Source organism: Coenobita brevimanus, chromosome 3 (assembly GCF_032717465.1).
Source record: "Coenobita brevimanus isolate Jiangsu-jjx chromosome 3, ASM3271746v2, whole genome shotgun sequence".
Classification (NCBI taxonomy): Eukaryota; Metazoa; Arthropoda; class Malacostraca; order Decapoda; family Coenobitidae; genus Coenobita; species Coenobita brevimanus.
In genome coordinates, this window is record NC_136956.1 from 20,115,191 (window position 1) to 20,131,528 (window position 16,338).

The 16,338-nt window shown below is 41.1% G+C and overlaps 1 protein-coding gene across 1 annotated transcript in view; it reads right to left on the reverse strand.

Annotated features, from left to right (window-relative positions):
* Positions 1-258: 258 nt before the first annotated feature.
* The window catches only part of LOC145393427 (acylcarnitine hydrolase-like), a 68,778-nt gene continuing 52,698 nt past the window's right edge, over positions 259-16,338 (reverse strand). The window contains exons 9-11 of the mRNA XM_080267527.1: positions 2,383-2,515; positions 1,065-1,165; positions 259-476 (exon numbers count right to left, since the gene is read on the reverse strand). Of these exons, the coding sequence (XP_080123653.1) occupies positions 259-476; positions 1,065-1,165; positions 2,383-2,515 (452 nt within the window). The remainder of the gene's footprint in view (positions 477-1,064; positions 1,166-2,382; positions 2,516-16,338) is intronic.

Genomic DNA, 16,338 nt, shown 5'->3' on the forward strand with positions numbered 1-16,338 from the left:
TTTCCGTAGTGTTTCTGCAACCTTATCATAATAGCTTAATAGATTTGTAACACATGATTTTCCTTTTTCTGAAATCGAACTGTCTTTTTGATATCATATTGTATTATTGGAGTTGGTTTACCTAAATTTTTCTCATTACTTTTTCTACTACAGTCGGCGCAATGGAAGGCTGGGCCTAGTCAGGGCACCACCAAAACAACAGCAAATCATCATAGAAAACATTTATTTATGAACAGAAAATGTACTTCAGTGCTTACGTTAGTACTTTGTCATTTCCCCCTTGGCCTTGATCACCTCTTGCATTCTCCTTGGCATACTATCTACTAGATTAGTGAAGTAATTGATATCAATCTCCAGACACCACACACGCTTGATAACCTCCTGGAGCTCGGGCACTGACGACACTTTGGCAGCCTTTACCTTGTCCTTGATCTCCTTCCACGCATCTTCAATAGGATTAAAGTCGGGACTGTTGCCTGGCCATGGAAGAAAATAAGACCATAAAAAATAAGAGGAATAGAAACAAACTAAGCATACACTGTTGTCATACACTTACTTTAGAATCTAGCACTTCTACTGTAATCTTAGGTTCCTGATCCATCTTATGTTCTCTGTAATGTAACTTAACTTCACTCTGGCGAACACAAAGTTCTGTATAACATACCTAAGCCTCCTGTAAGAATACTAGGCCCTCATTAATGCAATCTCGACCTCTGTAATATAACCCAGTCCACTTTGATACAACCTGACCCTCTGTAGCACAACCTGACCCTCTGTAGCACAACCTGGCCCTCTGCAGCATGACCTGACCCTCTGCCACACAACCTGACCCTCTGTTGAACAACCTGGCACTCTGTAACACAACCTGGCACTGCAAAACAGCCTGGCCAACTGTAGCACAACTTGGCGCTGTGCAGCACTACCTGGCCCTCCGCAGCACAACCTGGCCCTCTGTAGCACAATCTGGCCCACTGTAGCACAACGTGGCGCTGTGCAGCACTAACTGGCCCTCTGCAGCACTACTTGGCCGTCTGTAGCACAACCTGGCCCTCTTAAACATAAACCTGCCTTCTGTAGCACAACGTAGTCCTCTGCAACATAGCCTCCATAACACAACATAGCCTTCTGTAACACACCATAGGCCTCTGTAAGACAACGTAGTTCTCTGTACCATTACCCAGCCTAACGTAACATAGTCCACTATAACAGAGCAGAGGCTGTCTTAAGTCAATCTGGATCTCTCCAACACTAATTAGGCATTTGATACACATACCAGGCTTCTGTAACGAAGCCTAGGCCCTCTGTGATACAACCTCGGAATCTGTACAATTATTTAGATCTCTGTGGTACATCCTTGCAATCTGTACAATTATTAAGGTCTCTTTGATACAACATAGCATTTTGTACAACTATTTAGGTCTCTGTGGTACAACTTAGCAAGCAGTACACCTGTTTAGGTCTCCATGATACAATCTAGCAATCTATGCAATGTTTAGGTCTCTGTTACACACCTTGCAATCCGTACGACACAACCCTAAACAGGAATCTAACTCTCTTTAACATTATCCTCTCCAGGGGTTTTTGTATCCTAATTTAGGATCCATTTAACACGTTTTCATCTATACTTTCTTTCTTTTTTTCTTTTTTTTAATCTGACAAAGCTAGGTCGTCCCCAGAAGTTAAAAATTTCGCAGTGGTTAAGAGAAATTCCCTGAAGGTTAGTGATAAGGTTGGAATGAGTCTCGTTAGTTGCTAAACATTTTTCACTCCAACCTGTCCTAAAATAGCCATTCCTTCATCGTGAATACTGAGTTATAAAAAAGATTAACATAGGAAAATTATGCTCGCTACGATGAAGTGCTATTGTATGGATACGGAGCCTAATATCGTCCTATCAAACCACCGAGTTAAGAAATAAGCTGCAGAAGAACGAAAACCTGCTTCAGGTTCAGGTGAAGCAAATATAGTTGAATCGACCCCCAAGTCTGAGTCACTTGACCATAACTGACCTGAAGGGGGTTAGGAATGTTTGTCAGGCAAAAGTAAACGCAAACACACACACACACTCCTCATACAGTAGCCTTGCCTAATACTGAATTTCCATTTCTGCGTGTTGAATACAGAGCTGTAAATTAAATTAACAATTGTATAACGCGCTAGTCACTGTCTTTCCCTGTCACTGTCTTTCCCTGTCATTAAGCAACGTGGAGTAAGCTACGAAAGGAAGGAAAGCCAGGCCAAGCCACGTGAGTCTAGAATGCATAAGCCGTACTTTAAAAAAAGATCTACAGTAGATTTCTATTTTTTTTTTCCTCAATAAACAATGTGCAGTATGCTAGGAAATGAAGGAAGTATGGGCTTAGGGTAAAAGAGTGAACTTACCCAGTGGATGCAAAGTTGACCCAAAGCCGAGTCATGAGGTCACGCATGCGCACGTCGTTTGATGTGGCTGTGGACTGACCGAAGACAACACCGAGTGGGAAGAGGTAGAGAAGGTCATCCCCGTGGCACACCCCTGATATGCAGTGATGATGAGAGTGATAATAAAAACAGTAAAAATTATAGAGGCTTAGAAACAAAAGCATAACAACATTGATAATAATAACAATAATAATAAAGATAATAATAATAATAATAATAATAGTAATAACAACAACAACAACAATAGTAATGCTAAAGGCAGTGGGACAAACAATGTATATGCGAACATCATTAAAAATACGTACTTGGTACAGTCAAACCCAAGAGTGCTTTGACAAGTTAGAAGAGTAAGGAGTAATAAGCAAAATAGATCACTTACGAAGAGGTGTTAGGGAGCTTCCTTTACCAACCAAAATATGAACCAGAGAGACAAAGTATTTTGCGTGCGTCTAGAAAAATACGTCCTTGGTATAGACTAACCCATGAGAGCTCTGAGAGGTTACCATTTCCACCTGGCCAGAGTAATCCATCATGAAACTGAAGAGTGTGTCAGTGCTTTAGTCCACATTGGCTTCAAGGCTTTAAAAATACTACAGTATTCATTGTATTTATTCTCGAAACACTGCTCCTCAGGTAGTAGCAGACATAATCTGATATCACACACACACACACACACACACACACACACACACACACACACACACACAGCAATTATGTAAATCCCCTTCTTAATTAAAGTTCAAAATAACTTGTATAATATAAACACATATTGAACATATTTACAATACCTTATCCCAGACGCTAAACTAATCACAGAGGAAGGTGTGAGCTGGCGGGAGGGCAGCGAAATGGCGGGGGACAAAGGGATATGGAGGCGATTTACTTGTGACCACCTCTTACTGGACTGAGGCATCAGGCAATATATAGATATTTTTCATAATCTTTTTTAACTTTGCTTGCAAAACAGCCTCTGATTTAATCCATGCCACGTATTCTCATCCGTTAACGAGGCTCTCTAGCACCTCTTCCTTAGCGATTTGTTTTTGGAAATGGCTGGTTGGTATAAAATTGTATGTTACGTATGCAAAGTGTTGTGGTATCAGAATGCTATATATAACACAGAAGAGGAGAGGAAGGTGTAAAAAAGGAATACAAATAGCTCAGGAAGGTGTTAGGGAGCTCCCTTAACTGATGGGAATACGGGCCCACGAGGCAGCCGCTGCTGGGATCATATTCTCCTTGATTAGCACCTCTTTTTTAGTGATTTATTTTTGGATATGACTGTTTAATATCTTTTGTGTAAATTATGTATGCATAGTATGGAGATATTGAATGGAATTATGTAACAAGGACGAGAACAGCAAGGTGTAAAAAAACACAATAAATTGGTTATGGAATGGTGCTGGGAATCATGCTTAACTGTTTATGTAAAATACAAGAAGATAGTATGGTATAATAAACCAAATAAATGGCTGAAGGAAAGGTGTTGAGGAGCTTTTATTAAACTATTCATGCAACACAGAAGAGGACAGGCAGGTGTAAAAAAAAAAAAAAAGGAAAAAAGGAATTAGGGAAAAGTGTTAAAGAGCTTCTGGAACTCTTTATGTAACTCACAAAGGGACAGTAGTGTGTAATATACAAAATAAATTGCTTAGGAAAAGGCGTTAGGGAGCTTCTTTAACTATTTATGTAACACAAAAGAGGACAGGAAGGTGTAATAAACAAAGTAAAATGGCACATGGAAAGGTGTTAGAGAGCTTCTTTAACTGACAAGAATAGGACATTGAACTGCAAAATCATACTTGTCGGCACAGTTAACAGAAATCCTAATCAACCAGCAAGACATCATCCGACTTACCAAGACGAGGCAATATGGTTTGTGTGTGAGTGTGTGTTCCTTCCAAGAAATAAACAAAAACAATACAAAAGAGAGTCAAATTCAAGATCCTTTCATTCCGAGATGCCTGAACACACTGGGTTTGAAAGACTGGAGATCATAGGAAGTAGGAAATACAAACAAAGGGAGACAGATCCAGAGTTGACCTGTTGCATAAATGAAGGACTGGGAGTAACGGTTAACTCTTACATTAGAGACTTGGACGGAAAAGGGATGAGAGTTTGTTGCTAGACGGGTGCTACACCCCCGTCGTAGAGGTAGAAGGATGCAAGCAGACAGTTCAGAGGAGCAACCACCATTGAAGTAGCTATAGAAAAGAGATAAAGATGCAACAGTGCGGCGAAGAGACAGAGGTTGAAGGGAGCCAGTAAGAGAAGGAAAGTTGGTGAGACCAAAAGCCTTTGACTCCACCCTATTGGGAAGAGCTGTATTTGGGGAGCCTCCCCAGACATGAGCGTTGTACTCTACACAGGGGTGAATAAGATCCGTGTATAAAGTCAAAAACTGTGCAGAGGTAAAGAAGGTACAGAGTCAGCTTAGCACACCTAATCTCGTGGAGGCAAATTTTACAAGAGATGCAATATGATTTTTCAAAGGTAAATCCCGAGTGAATGAAATCCCAAGCATGTTCAAGGATGATGTAGGATTGAGCTGCATATCATTAAACGTTAGTGGGTACTCCTGTGAAAGATTGTGTCGGGTTGATGGGTGTTAATACTGAGTTTTTGATGCATTAAAAACAAGATTATATTTACCCCAGTCAGAGATACGAGCGAAATCAGAGATTAGGTTTGCCATAGTCTCATCCCTTGTCTGTTGAAGTAACTGCTGGGATGGACGTTGTGGGAACCGAATGGAAAGGTGAAAGGTGGAATCATCAGCGTACGAGTGGTTATGGTTAGATGTACAGCTTACAAGGTCACTAATGAATAAAAGGAAGAGAGTCGGTGATAGGACAGTGCCCTGAGGAGCACCACTGTTCATAGATTAGGAGAAGAACGATGGCCGTCTACAACAGCGGCTATAGAACGACCAGAAATGAAGCTGTAGATGAAGGCACAGATAGAAGGATAGAAACCGTAAGAGGGCTGTTTGGAAATTAAAGATTTATGCCAGACTCGATCGAAAGCCTTTGAGATGTCAAGTGCGATGGCACAGCTGTCGCCAAAGTCCCGAAAGGAGGATGACCAGGAGTCTGAAAGGTAGGTGAGAAGATCGCCAGTGGACTGTCCCTGACGGATCCCATACTGACAATCAGAAAGAAGGTTGTGATAGGAAAGATGCTTTAAATTTCTTTTATTAAGGAATGACTCGAGAACTTTTGAGATACAGGATGTTAAAGCAATTGGACGATAATTAGAGAGTTGGGAATGGTCACCCTTCTTTGGGATTGTCTGAATGAGAGCAAACTTCCAGCAAGAAGGAAAAATAAGAGTTGACAGACAAGGGCGAAAGAGTTTACCTAGGCAGGGTGTAAGCACAGAAGCACAGTTCTTGAGGACAACAGGAGGGACTCCATCAGGCCCATATGCCTTGTTAGTGTTAAGGCCAGTGATGGCAGAAAATATATCAGCTGAAAAAATTTTAATGTCAGCCATGAGGAAGTGATGGAGGAACAGCATTGGAAATATCTAAGGTGGAAATGGAGGAGAAAATCTGAGTGAAGAGATCTGCTTTATCAGTAGAAGAAATAGCTACAGAACCATCAGAATAGAAAAGAGGAGGGAAGGATGATGAGCTAAAGTTGTTGGAAACGTTCTGGTCAAGGTGCCAGAAGGAGCGGGAAGAATTCGAGTCAGAAAGTTGATGAAATTATTTTTAGCAGAGTGAAGAACAGACTTAGCATGATTCTGGGCAGAGACATAAGCAAGATGTGATTCAGGGGTGGGATAGTTCTGGAACCTTTTATAGGCTCTCTCCTTGTTGTGGACAACATTAGAACAAGCATGGTTAAACCAAGGCTTTCTTGCATTAGTCAAAGGATATGAAAAGGGACTGTATGCTTTCATGCACACTCAAATAGCTCCCTGCCATGGAAGCAATAATAATTCCAGGGAAAATCAAAGAGGAGGGAGGGAGAGGGAGGGGTAGACCGAGGATGAGGTGGAGGGATGGAGTTGAGAGGTATATGAGGGAGGGGGGGGTGAGTTGGGGGGAGGGGAGTCAAATGGTGGGTGACAGAGTGACTTGGAGGCGTTTTGTCTGCAGCCACCCTTTGCGGGATTTGGGCGTCGGGCTATAGATAGATAGATAGAAAATCAAAGAAGTACTGCCTGAGGGCCTCCCAATCCGTAGCACCAAAGTGCCATAGCCGACGTTTCTTTGGAGGGTCCACGGGCTGTACCTGAGCAATACGAGAGGTCAAGGTAATTAGGTTGTGATCGGAGAAGCCCAACAGAGAGGAAAGATTAACAGCGTAAGCAGAAGGATTAGTTTTAAGAAAGAGGTCAAGTATGTTGGAGCTCTCTCCAAGGCTGTCAGGGGCATGGGTAGGGTGATATACAAACTGCTCTAGGTCTTTAAGGATAGAAAAGATGTAGGCTTGTTCACCAGGTGGATCAGTGAAAGGAGAGGAGTGCCAAAGGTGGTGGTGAACATTGAAATCTCGTAGAATGGGGATTTCAGAGAGAGGAGAAGTGGATAGAATGTGTTTCATCGTAGAAGTAAGATAGTCAAAGAATTTATCATAGTCAGTAGAATTAGGAGATAAGTAAACAGCGCAGATACACTTAGTCAGAGAATGACAAGAAAGCCGAAGCCAGAGTGTAGATAATTCAGACGAATCATGTTCAGGAACACGAGAGCAAGATAAATCGTTGCATACATATACACAACAGCCACCTTTGGTCTTGAAATGTGTATAGAGAAAGTCTGAGGTTACAGAGAAGAGTTTGCTGTCAGGCGCCTCAGACAGCTGAGCCATAGTTAGGAAGAGAGGGTGAGGTTTATAGGAGGAGTGGTGGTTCTGAACAGAAAGTTAGTGGATAGGCAGCGAATGTTGCAGAAATGAAGAAGTGAGTCAGGCAGTGGTTCCAAGCATCTCGCTGGATCGTCACCAGGAGAGGGGCAGATGGTGGAGGCATTATCTCCCCCTCCCCAGGGACTCCGAGGCTTGATTATGGGACGCCATTTTGGTTGAATTTTGAATAGGAAGTGTAGTGTGTAATGTGCATATAGTTTGGTACTGACAGTTAAGGAAACTTTTAGTGGAGAGTGTATGCTGGCCTACTCTCTGTTTCAGAAACACTGACAAAACGAGACCTGGTAAGAGAGGTTTTTCAAGTGTTGCCAGGCAACGAACAGTTGCCTAACAACGAAAACCTTGCAGACACAACTAAGTCATAGACTAATCATTGTATCCAGGTATGGTTGGAATTGGTTAATTCTGAAGGGTAGAAATGCCTGCCACAATTGAACAAGATGACAGAAATAAAAAGTTCCTTTTTCGGCCGTTGATTGGCAACAAGTAGTTGCTTGGCAACCAGATGCTTGCAGACACAACTAGGTCACAGGCTCGTCACTGTGTCTAGGTTTTGTTGGAATCGGTTAATTCTAAAGGGGAGAAGTGCTTGCCACAATTGAACAAGAACACAAGACCACAAGAGTTCAAGAAAGAAAACGCTGCTAACAATAAGAGCAGCATGGTGCTGGCCAACAGACAAACAGGGGTGAAAGCATACTCTTCTCGTAGGAAAGAGTAAAGAAGGGAACCCAGGGGTACGGACGTATGAGCTTTACGAATATGAGCCGATACCCGGAGGGTAGTACTCTTAACACCCTTCCAGCACAATCCTTCACACAAGAACCCTGGGAGCCAATTGGTTAAGCTATGTGGGAACCATGTGTTCTCTAAACATTATGCGCACACTAATGTTCCTCCGTATTATAAAGTTCCTATGCTATAAACAAGTACCAGGTATGTACACCATCCACAGTATAATCTATATCCATAACCCACATGTAATGCATTTTATTCAGTTCTCCCATGTTGCCGACAGTACATCTTAACTCCTGGATATTCCCATGTGAACGCACCATATCATTCAGTTCCCATTGCATCTTCTGAATCACTCCCGTATTTGGTCATTATTTACGAACTTTTACGAACTGTGTGGCATCTTCCACCTCCAGAGTTTTCCATTGAGGAATTCCATTAAGTGCTAATTGGTTACCAGTCATGGAGACTGCAGCCTTGGCCTTCATTGTTAGAGACAGTTTACTCGTATAAGATTGCCATAAGTTTTTATCTTTTATCACTTTCTTTTCATGATGCTTTCTTTTCAGCCCTACATCTCATTCAAACACTCTACATTTTCTCAATCCCTTGTCACTGAAATAAACAAAAGCCAGTGTGAGGAATTTCGTAGTATCTAGAAGGATATTGAGTAAATATAAAGCACCAGCACACAGTGTAAGAGAGGCATGAGGGCAAGACGGACCATACACCAGAATATAGGAAGAAAGGGACAATAAGGGAATGGAAAGTGAAGGGCTATCCATAATACTGCAGTAAATCAATTAATCATTTGCTGTAATTGTCAAATGAGGAAATTATTAAATAGCTTGTCCTACTGCCTTCTGGAGGCATAACGAACTGTATAAAAAATAGATCGTCGTCCGTAAATAATTCTCATTTGATAAAACTGTCTAACATTAGCGATAACAAAAACATAAGAGCGAGAAAACAAGGAAATTGGTTAAACAAAGTTCATTGTTAACTATGAATAATCACTCTTGTTGCTCATACACGTAAACACATATACTGTATTTCACCGTACAGTTAAATCCTAATCTCTGTTACTTAACACCATCAAATCCTTTCCATACAGACCACTTCTTTCCTCCACATATTAGTTCCATTACTATCGTGTTGGCTCATCGTGTCCCTCCTCGCTCTCCTTTAACCTTACACTCCAATCGCCCACGCTCCATAGCCTCTGTCATATCGCAACTCGGACACGGACACCTCGACAAAAGATCTCGAAAATTGACACTTACCGCAAAATCATGACATTTTCTTGGTTCAGCGTTGGGGTTGACGGAAGAAATGCATGTACAGAGGAGAATGCCAGAAGTAGATTGAAGGATGTTAGTAGATCAGTGAGGAAGAGGATATAGGAAGTCAAGAGTAGTGTGACTTTGTGTGAGATTATTTTATATGGAAAAAGCACAGAGAGTAAAAATGAGAGAGAGGTGAATGACACAAAATGTACAGCTGTAACGGTATGGATTTCTGATAATGCTGTTTGAAATGCCAGAGGTAATATTTGTAATGTGGTGGTGGCAGAGGTAAAGTTATGACGTTGGTGGTGGTGGCAGAGGTAACAGTAGTAATGACGATAAGGGTGATACAGGTAACAGCTGCATTGCTGGCGGTGGTGGGAGAGGTAACAGTAGTAATGATGATAAGGGTGGTAAAGGTAACAGTTGTTGCTGCTGGTAGTGGTGGCAGAGGTAACAGTAGTAATGATGGTAAGGGTGGTAAAGGTAACAGTTGTTATGTTGGCAGTGATTGGAAAGGTAACAGTAGTATTGATGATAAGGGTGGTAAACGTAACAGCTGTTTATGGTGGTGGTGGCAGAGGTAATAGTAAAAAGAGTAATCCGAGATTGTAAACATCCGCCAAGGCAGAGTGTAAAGTAGATCTTATGGAGATGTTATCTTGTAATTATTGAGCAAGCATTGTAGGCATTATTTATTTAGACGCAAAAATGATGATATTGCCACTATCCCGCAATGGTAGAGAATCCTTTAATAAATTTCTTGATCCGGAGGGTGATCCGGATCACCGACAAAATCTAATGGATTGTTCCTTGGACCACACCCTACCCATTCAAAAAATTTCAGCAGTATCCGTTCATAACTTTTAGAGTAATCCTGCTAACAGACAAACAAACCAACGCCGGCAAAAATATAACCTCCTTTGCGGAGGTAATGATGATAAGGATGGTAGAGGTAACAGTTGTATTGATGATGGTGAGAAGTAACAATTGTAATGTTGGTGGTCATGGCAGAGGTAACAATTGTAATTTTGGTGCTGGTGGCAGAGGTAACAATTGTCAAGTCATTCGTGGTGCCACAGGTATCAATTGTAATGCTGTTGGTAGTGGCAGAAGTAACAGTTGTAATGTTGTTGCTGGTAGCAGTGGTAATAATTGTAATCGTTTTTTGTGGTGGCAGAAGTAACAATTGTAATGTTTTTGGTGGTGGCGGAGGTAACAATTGTAATGTTGGGGTTAGTGGCAGAGGTAAGACTTGTAATATTGGAGGTGGTGGCAGAAGTAATAGCCATAACAAGTGCTCGTTGACCCTTCTGGTCCCTCGCACTTACTCCTGCGGAGGGCTCTCGCGCTGCTAAATATACTTTTGTTATACCTATGGGCAAAAAATTCTATGATGATCCTATGCTGGGTGCCGGGAGCAGCGTTTTTTGGCCAAAATGTGATCGCTCATTATAATAAAAGTTTTACAATCGTGATGGGTCCAAGTTTTTTCACATCAGCGAATTTTTTGCGATTTTTGTTCCAATTTTGGTGCGATTTGAATGTGTAGTTCTGGCTGCCCAAAATACACACACACACACACACACACACACACACACACACACACACACACACGGCTAGTGCTATAGTATATTAGATGTTGGTGCTGGTGGCAGAGATAACAAGTGTACTGCTGGTGGAGACAAAAGCACCAGTTGTAATGTTGGTGGTTTTGGTTGAGATAATAGTTGTACAGTAATGTCAGTGACAAAGAAAGAAACAGTAGTAATGATGGCAGTGGTAGCACTGCTTCACGGTTTTTCATTGCCACACAACAACCCATGCAATGTTTCCAAAAATAGCCAAAGTATACTCAGCGACACAAAACAGGAGAGAGTCGCAACAAACTTATGTCCCTAACCTTTCTGGCAAGTGTAGATATTTCTTGTTGTAAATAAAATACTTGCATTATTATACAGAAAAGAAGAGGAAACAAGGGTTAATGGTGAACACCAGAATAAAGAAAATAACGATTGAAGGAAAAGTGATGGAAGCAACTGCGATATATTACTAGGGGTGTTTCATGGATTATGCATAATGAATCAAAGTAAAAAAAACAATGAGAGCGAAGAAGCGAGAAAAAATAAAAATGAAGTAGGAGAAAGTTCTCCCCCCCCCAAAAAAAAAACGAAATAAAGCATTGGACTTCAGGCCAAAGGTATATATATATATATATATATATATATATATGGAGCCTCAGTGGTAATGTGTGCGTCTCGCACGCTGGTGAACGGGGGTTCGCCTCCCTCCAGGGATGTGAAAATTTTGGGAAACATTCACCGAGCCACTTGACTGCTTTGGCGGACATAAGGGATTCTGTGGTTGAACCAGTGTCGCATACTAGTGTGCTTGCACCCAGTTGGCTTAAGGCGGGCCGATTACACTTGATTCACAGACTACACACACATTGAAAGCCACGCTAATATTACAATTACACTCACAAGCACTTCTCACCATACATACAGTCTCTACCAGACAGCCTAAGCCACTGGGTAGAGATACAGTGGCTGTATCATCCCTGTCTTGATAGGGATAGGCCGGTCCTGCAGTGGACCTCAACGGCTGATGATGATAATGACATATATATATACATACACACAAGTGGTTGTGGGCCCTTCGAGCCACTCGCACTTGCTCCTGCGGAGGGCTCTCGCGCTGCAATATATTATTTTAGTTGTACCTATGGGCAATAAATTCGACGGAGATCCTATGCCGGGTGCCTGGAGAGTCGTGTTTTGGTCAAAATGTGATCACTCATTAAATATAGTAAAAGTTTTTCAATCGTGCTGGGACCAATTTTTTCACAGCAAATATTTTGCGATTTTCCTTGACAATTTTGGTGTGATATGAATGTGTAGTTTCGGCTGCCCAAAATGCACATACACACACAACACACACACAGACACTCGGCTAGTGCTATATATATATATATATATATATATATATATATATATATATATATATATATATATATAATTGAGTGTGTGTGTTCTTACCTAATTGTATCTTCACTAGAATGAGTCAAGCTCGTACTGTCCCGTGTATTAAACCATTTTTATCATACATATCCTTAAATTTATGAATAGTTTTGGCAAACAGTATTTTATTTATGGTGCATTCCAGTAATCAATTGCCCTATTTGGGAAACTGAATTTCCTTACATCTTTATCGCCTTTCTTTTTATTTAGTTTTTTTGCAATGTCTTCTTCCCGATGCTTCCTCATAGGTTATATATTCATTTATACCTCTTTTCTCTTTCACTGACATGCATTTATATAGAATAAACATGTCTCCTCTTTTCCTTCTCTCCTGTAGAGTTGGTAGAATTAGTTTTTCTACTCTTTCATTGTAGCTTAGATTCCATCTTGTAGCTGCCCTTTGTACTTTTTCAATTTTATCCCGAGGTGTCCCGATAACGTATGGATACACTGCAACGTTTTGTCACGGTGAATCCCGTTAACGTATCCATATGTTTTGCAATTGCAAGGTCCATCGTTTCCACAATTTTCAAATTTCGTGCATGATTTTTGGTACGTAGATGAGAGACACCTTCCTCTACATTCTGCCAAGTGGTGACACTGCCTTACCCCATCTGACCTCCCCCCCCACGCCATTGTTTCGGCAACTCATCTGTTAGCAGTGACCTGGCCAGGAAAGACATGTCACACCACGGTACAAAACTCAAGGCAAGAGTGATTCCCCAATCGATGGTGGTGTGGAGGACAAAGATTATGTGGCGCCAAAGGAAGAAATGAGCCGAAATGATGAGGTAATGTCACCAAGGTAGGTGCAGTATGTTAATGTGTCCAGTGAATGAAACAATGCTTATATCACCTATATTATTGTGTGAAAACGAATATATTCTTGTACTATATATAAATTCGTACCAAATGAACAAATATCTACCTATTCTGAGTGGTTTGCAATAGTTACCACTACATAGGAAACGTGACACCTACTGCGTGGCTCCAGAGAACATGGTACCAGATGTTTAAAGGTTCACCTGTTTATACTACTTCTAAGCTCAGGTGAGCATTATGAGGGTCATTTTCCAATGTTTCTTATAAAAAGCAGAGCTTTTAGCCAATTTTTTTTTTTTTTTGAAAATCTGCCAGGATTTGGGGAGGGGAGGGGGGGGCAGTGGTGAAAAATCAGTCGGGATTCAGAGGGTTAACTATGTGCTTTATGAGATGAGGATTGCAGACTACTGATGCATACTCCAGGGTTTGTCTGATGAATGATGTTATTATCTTTCTCAGCATGTCTTCATTTATAATATGTGAAGGTTATTCTCAGATTAGCCGGCAGTGTACAGTATACCTGTTATGTACCTTCTCACTGATGCGGTCAGCTGGAGATAGTCTGTTATTGTTACTCAGTCCTAGGTCTTTCTCCCTTTCTGGTATGTGTAAGCTTGATCTTCCTAACTTATAATCCCAATCTGGACTTTTCTCACTTTTACCAGACTTAATGACATGACACTTGTCCACATTAAATTCCATATGCCATTACTTGCACCAATCATGAAGCTTATTTAATTCTTCTTGTAGCTCTTTGCAAGAATCTGTGTTAGTAATTTCCCTTTGTATTTTTTCATTATCTGCAAACATAGTTAGATAGCTTCCATTTCCAGTGTTACTATGTCATTTATATATACTAAATACATAACTGGTGCCAGCACTGAGCCCTGTAGAACTCCGTTAGTCACTTTCCTCCATGATGAGTAATTTACCCTTGTTACTGTTCTCCTTTCCCTTTTTCTGAGAAAATCCTGCATCCAACAGTACAAGTTGCCTTGGATACCTCCTTGATGAAAAGTCTTTGGTGCGGTACTCTGTCAAGTGCATTCTTGAAATCTAAATAGATACTGTCCACCCATCCTCCCCTTTTCTGTAATGTTTCTGTAACTCTGTCATAATATCCTAATAGATTAGTAACACATGACTTTCCCTTTCTAAAACCGAACTGCCTTTCTGTTATCATACTGTGATCCAGATGGTTTACCCAAAATTATCTTATCAGATTTTTACTGTATCTTACTTACAATACTGGTCAGTGATACTGGAAGGTAGTTGACTGGATTCTGTCTATTCCCTTTCTTGAATAGGGGAACAATGTTTGCTTTCTTCTAAATACCATGTAGTTTACCTTGACTTAAGGATTCCTTGGATATTAAATACAGTGGTCTGCTTAACTCCTTTGCACATTCATGTAGCACCCAACTTGAAATCCGTCAGGACCATATGCTTTTCCATTGTCAGATTTACTTAACTCTTCCTGTACTTCTTTTTCTGATATTTGTAATACGTGTGAGTATGCATGTTCCATGTGATCTCTTTCAAAAGTATTTTCTTTTGTAAAAACTGATTGGAAGTTTTTATGTAGTTCATCACAAATATCTTTCTCCTGTGTATAGATGATCCCCTCATCCGTAATGGAGTGTATTTAATCATTATGTCATCTGTGCAGCATGTGAGGTGGTGTGTGGGGTGAAGAGAAGACGAAAGGGGGTGCAGGGAACAGCATGGTGGAATGAGGAGGTGAGAGGGGTTGTGGCACAAAAGAAGAAAGCATACTGTATAGTGAGTGGATGAGAAACAGGGGCGTGAAGAAGTTGAGAGACGGAAGAGAGAGTTATATATAGAGAGGAAAAGAGGTGAAAAGATCAGTAAGAGAGAGTAAGAAGAGAATGGATGAGGATTTTGGAAGGAATTTGTGTGTAAAGTGGAGGGACTGTAAGAAAATGTTCTGGAAAGAGGTGAAGAGAGTTAGACAGGGTGGCAGTGAAGTTACTTGGGGAGTGAAAGATAAAAATAGTGGATAACTAGTGGAGACGGGAGAAAAAGTGAGCAGATGGAGAGAACACTTTAAGCAATTGTTAATCACAGAGAATGAAGGTAATGCAAGTATAAGTGGCTGGCGAATGGCTAGGAGACGGAAGGATGTGAGAAGAGATGGAAAAATCAGTAGGATGAAAGTTGTGGAAACAATGAAGAAAGTTAAAATGGGGAAAGACCCAGGAATTGATGGAGTGTGTGGTGAAATGCTGAAGCATGGGGGAGAGACAGTAGTAGAATGGATGTTGAAGATGTGGAGATTGGCCTGGGATGAAGGTAGAGTCTCGGAGGATTGGAAGTCAGGTATAATAATTCCCCTGTACAAAGGAAAAGGGAAAAAAAAAAGTATGTGGTAATCATAGGGGCATGTGTCTTCTTAGTGTAATAGGAAAAGTATGTGGTAGGATACGTACTGACATAGAGAAATAACAGAGGAATTAGTTGGAGAAGAACAGGGACGTTTCAGGAAGGGAAGAAGTTGTGTAGATGGGATATTCGTTCGTCGATCTTTAGTGGAAAAGTTTCAAGAGAAAGGAAAGAAGTTGCATCCAACATTCATGGATTAGGAGAAAGCATAAATGACAGTGTGGAGGGAAAAAAAAAAAAACAGGAGCGTAGTGGTAAGAAAAGGAGCGGGTACAAGGGGATAAAAAGGGAGAGTGAGAGGTAAGGACAAGCAGTGATACCCACTCAGGAGTCTGACACCGTGTGGACAGTCCGGACTCTCCAGTGCTTATGTGCCATTTTTGGATGGGGAAAGAGATAGGGAAACACAGACAAAAAAAGAACTGATGAAAGCGACCTGAGATAGAGTGGAATGAGAAAATGAACACACACACACACACACACACACACACACAAAGAACTGATGAAAGCGACCAGAGATAGAGTGGAATGAGAAAATGAACACACACACACACACACACACACACACACACACACACACACACACACACTGTCACGAATCAATTCGCGACATTTCCTTTTTGTGAGAGGCCACGAACTATTAGTGGAAAACTCATTGTTTTTCGTTCAGTTAACCGCTCATTCGGACGGAAGCTTTGTCAAATCAGTTTTTCATTGTCATACGTGATCGTCTCTGTGTGAGACATTAGCGCTTCCGATGAGCGATTGTTTTGG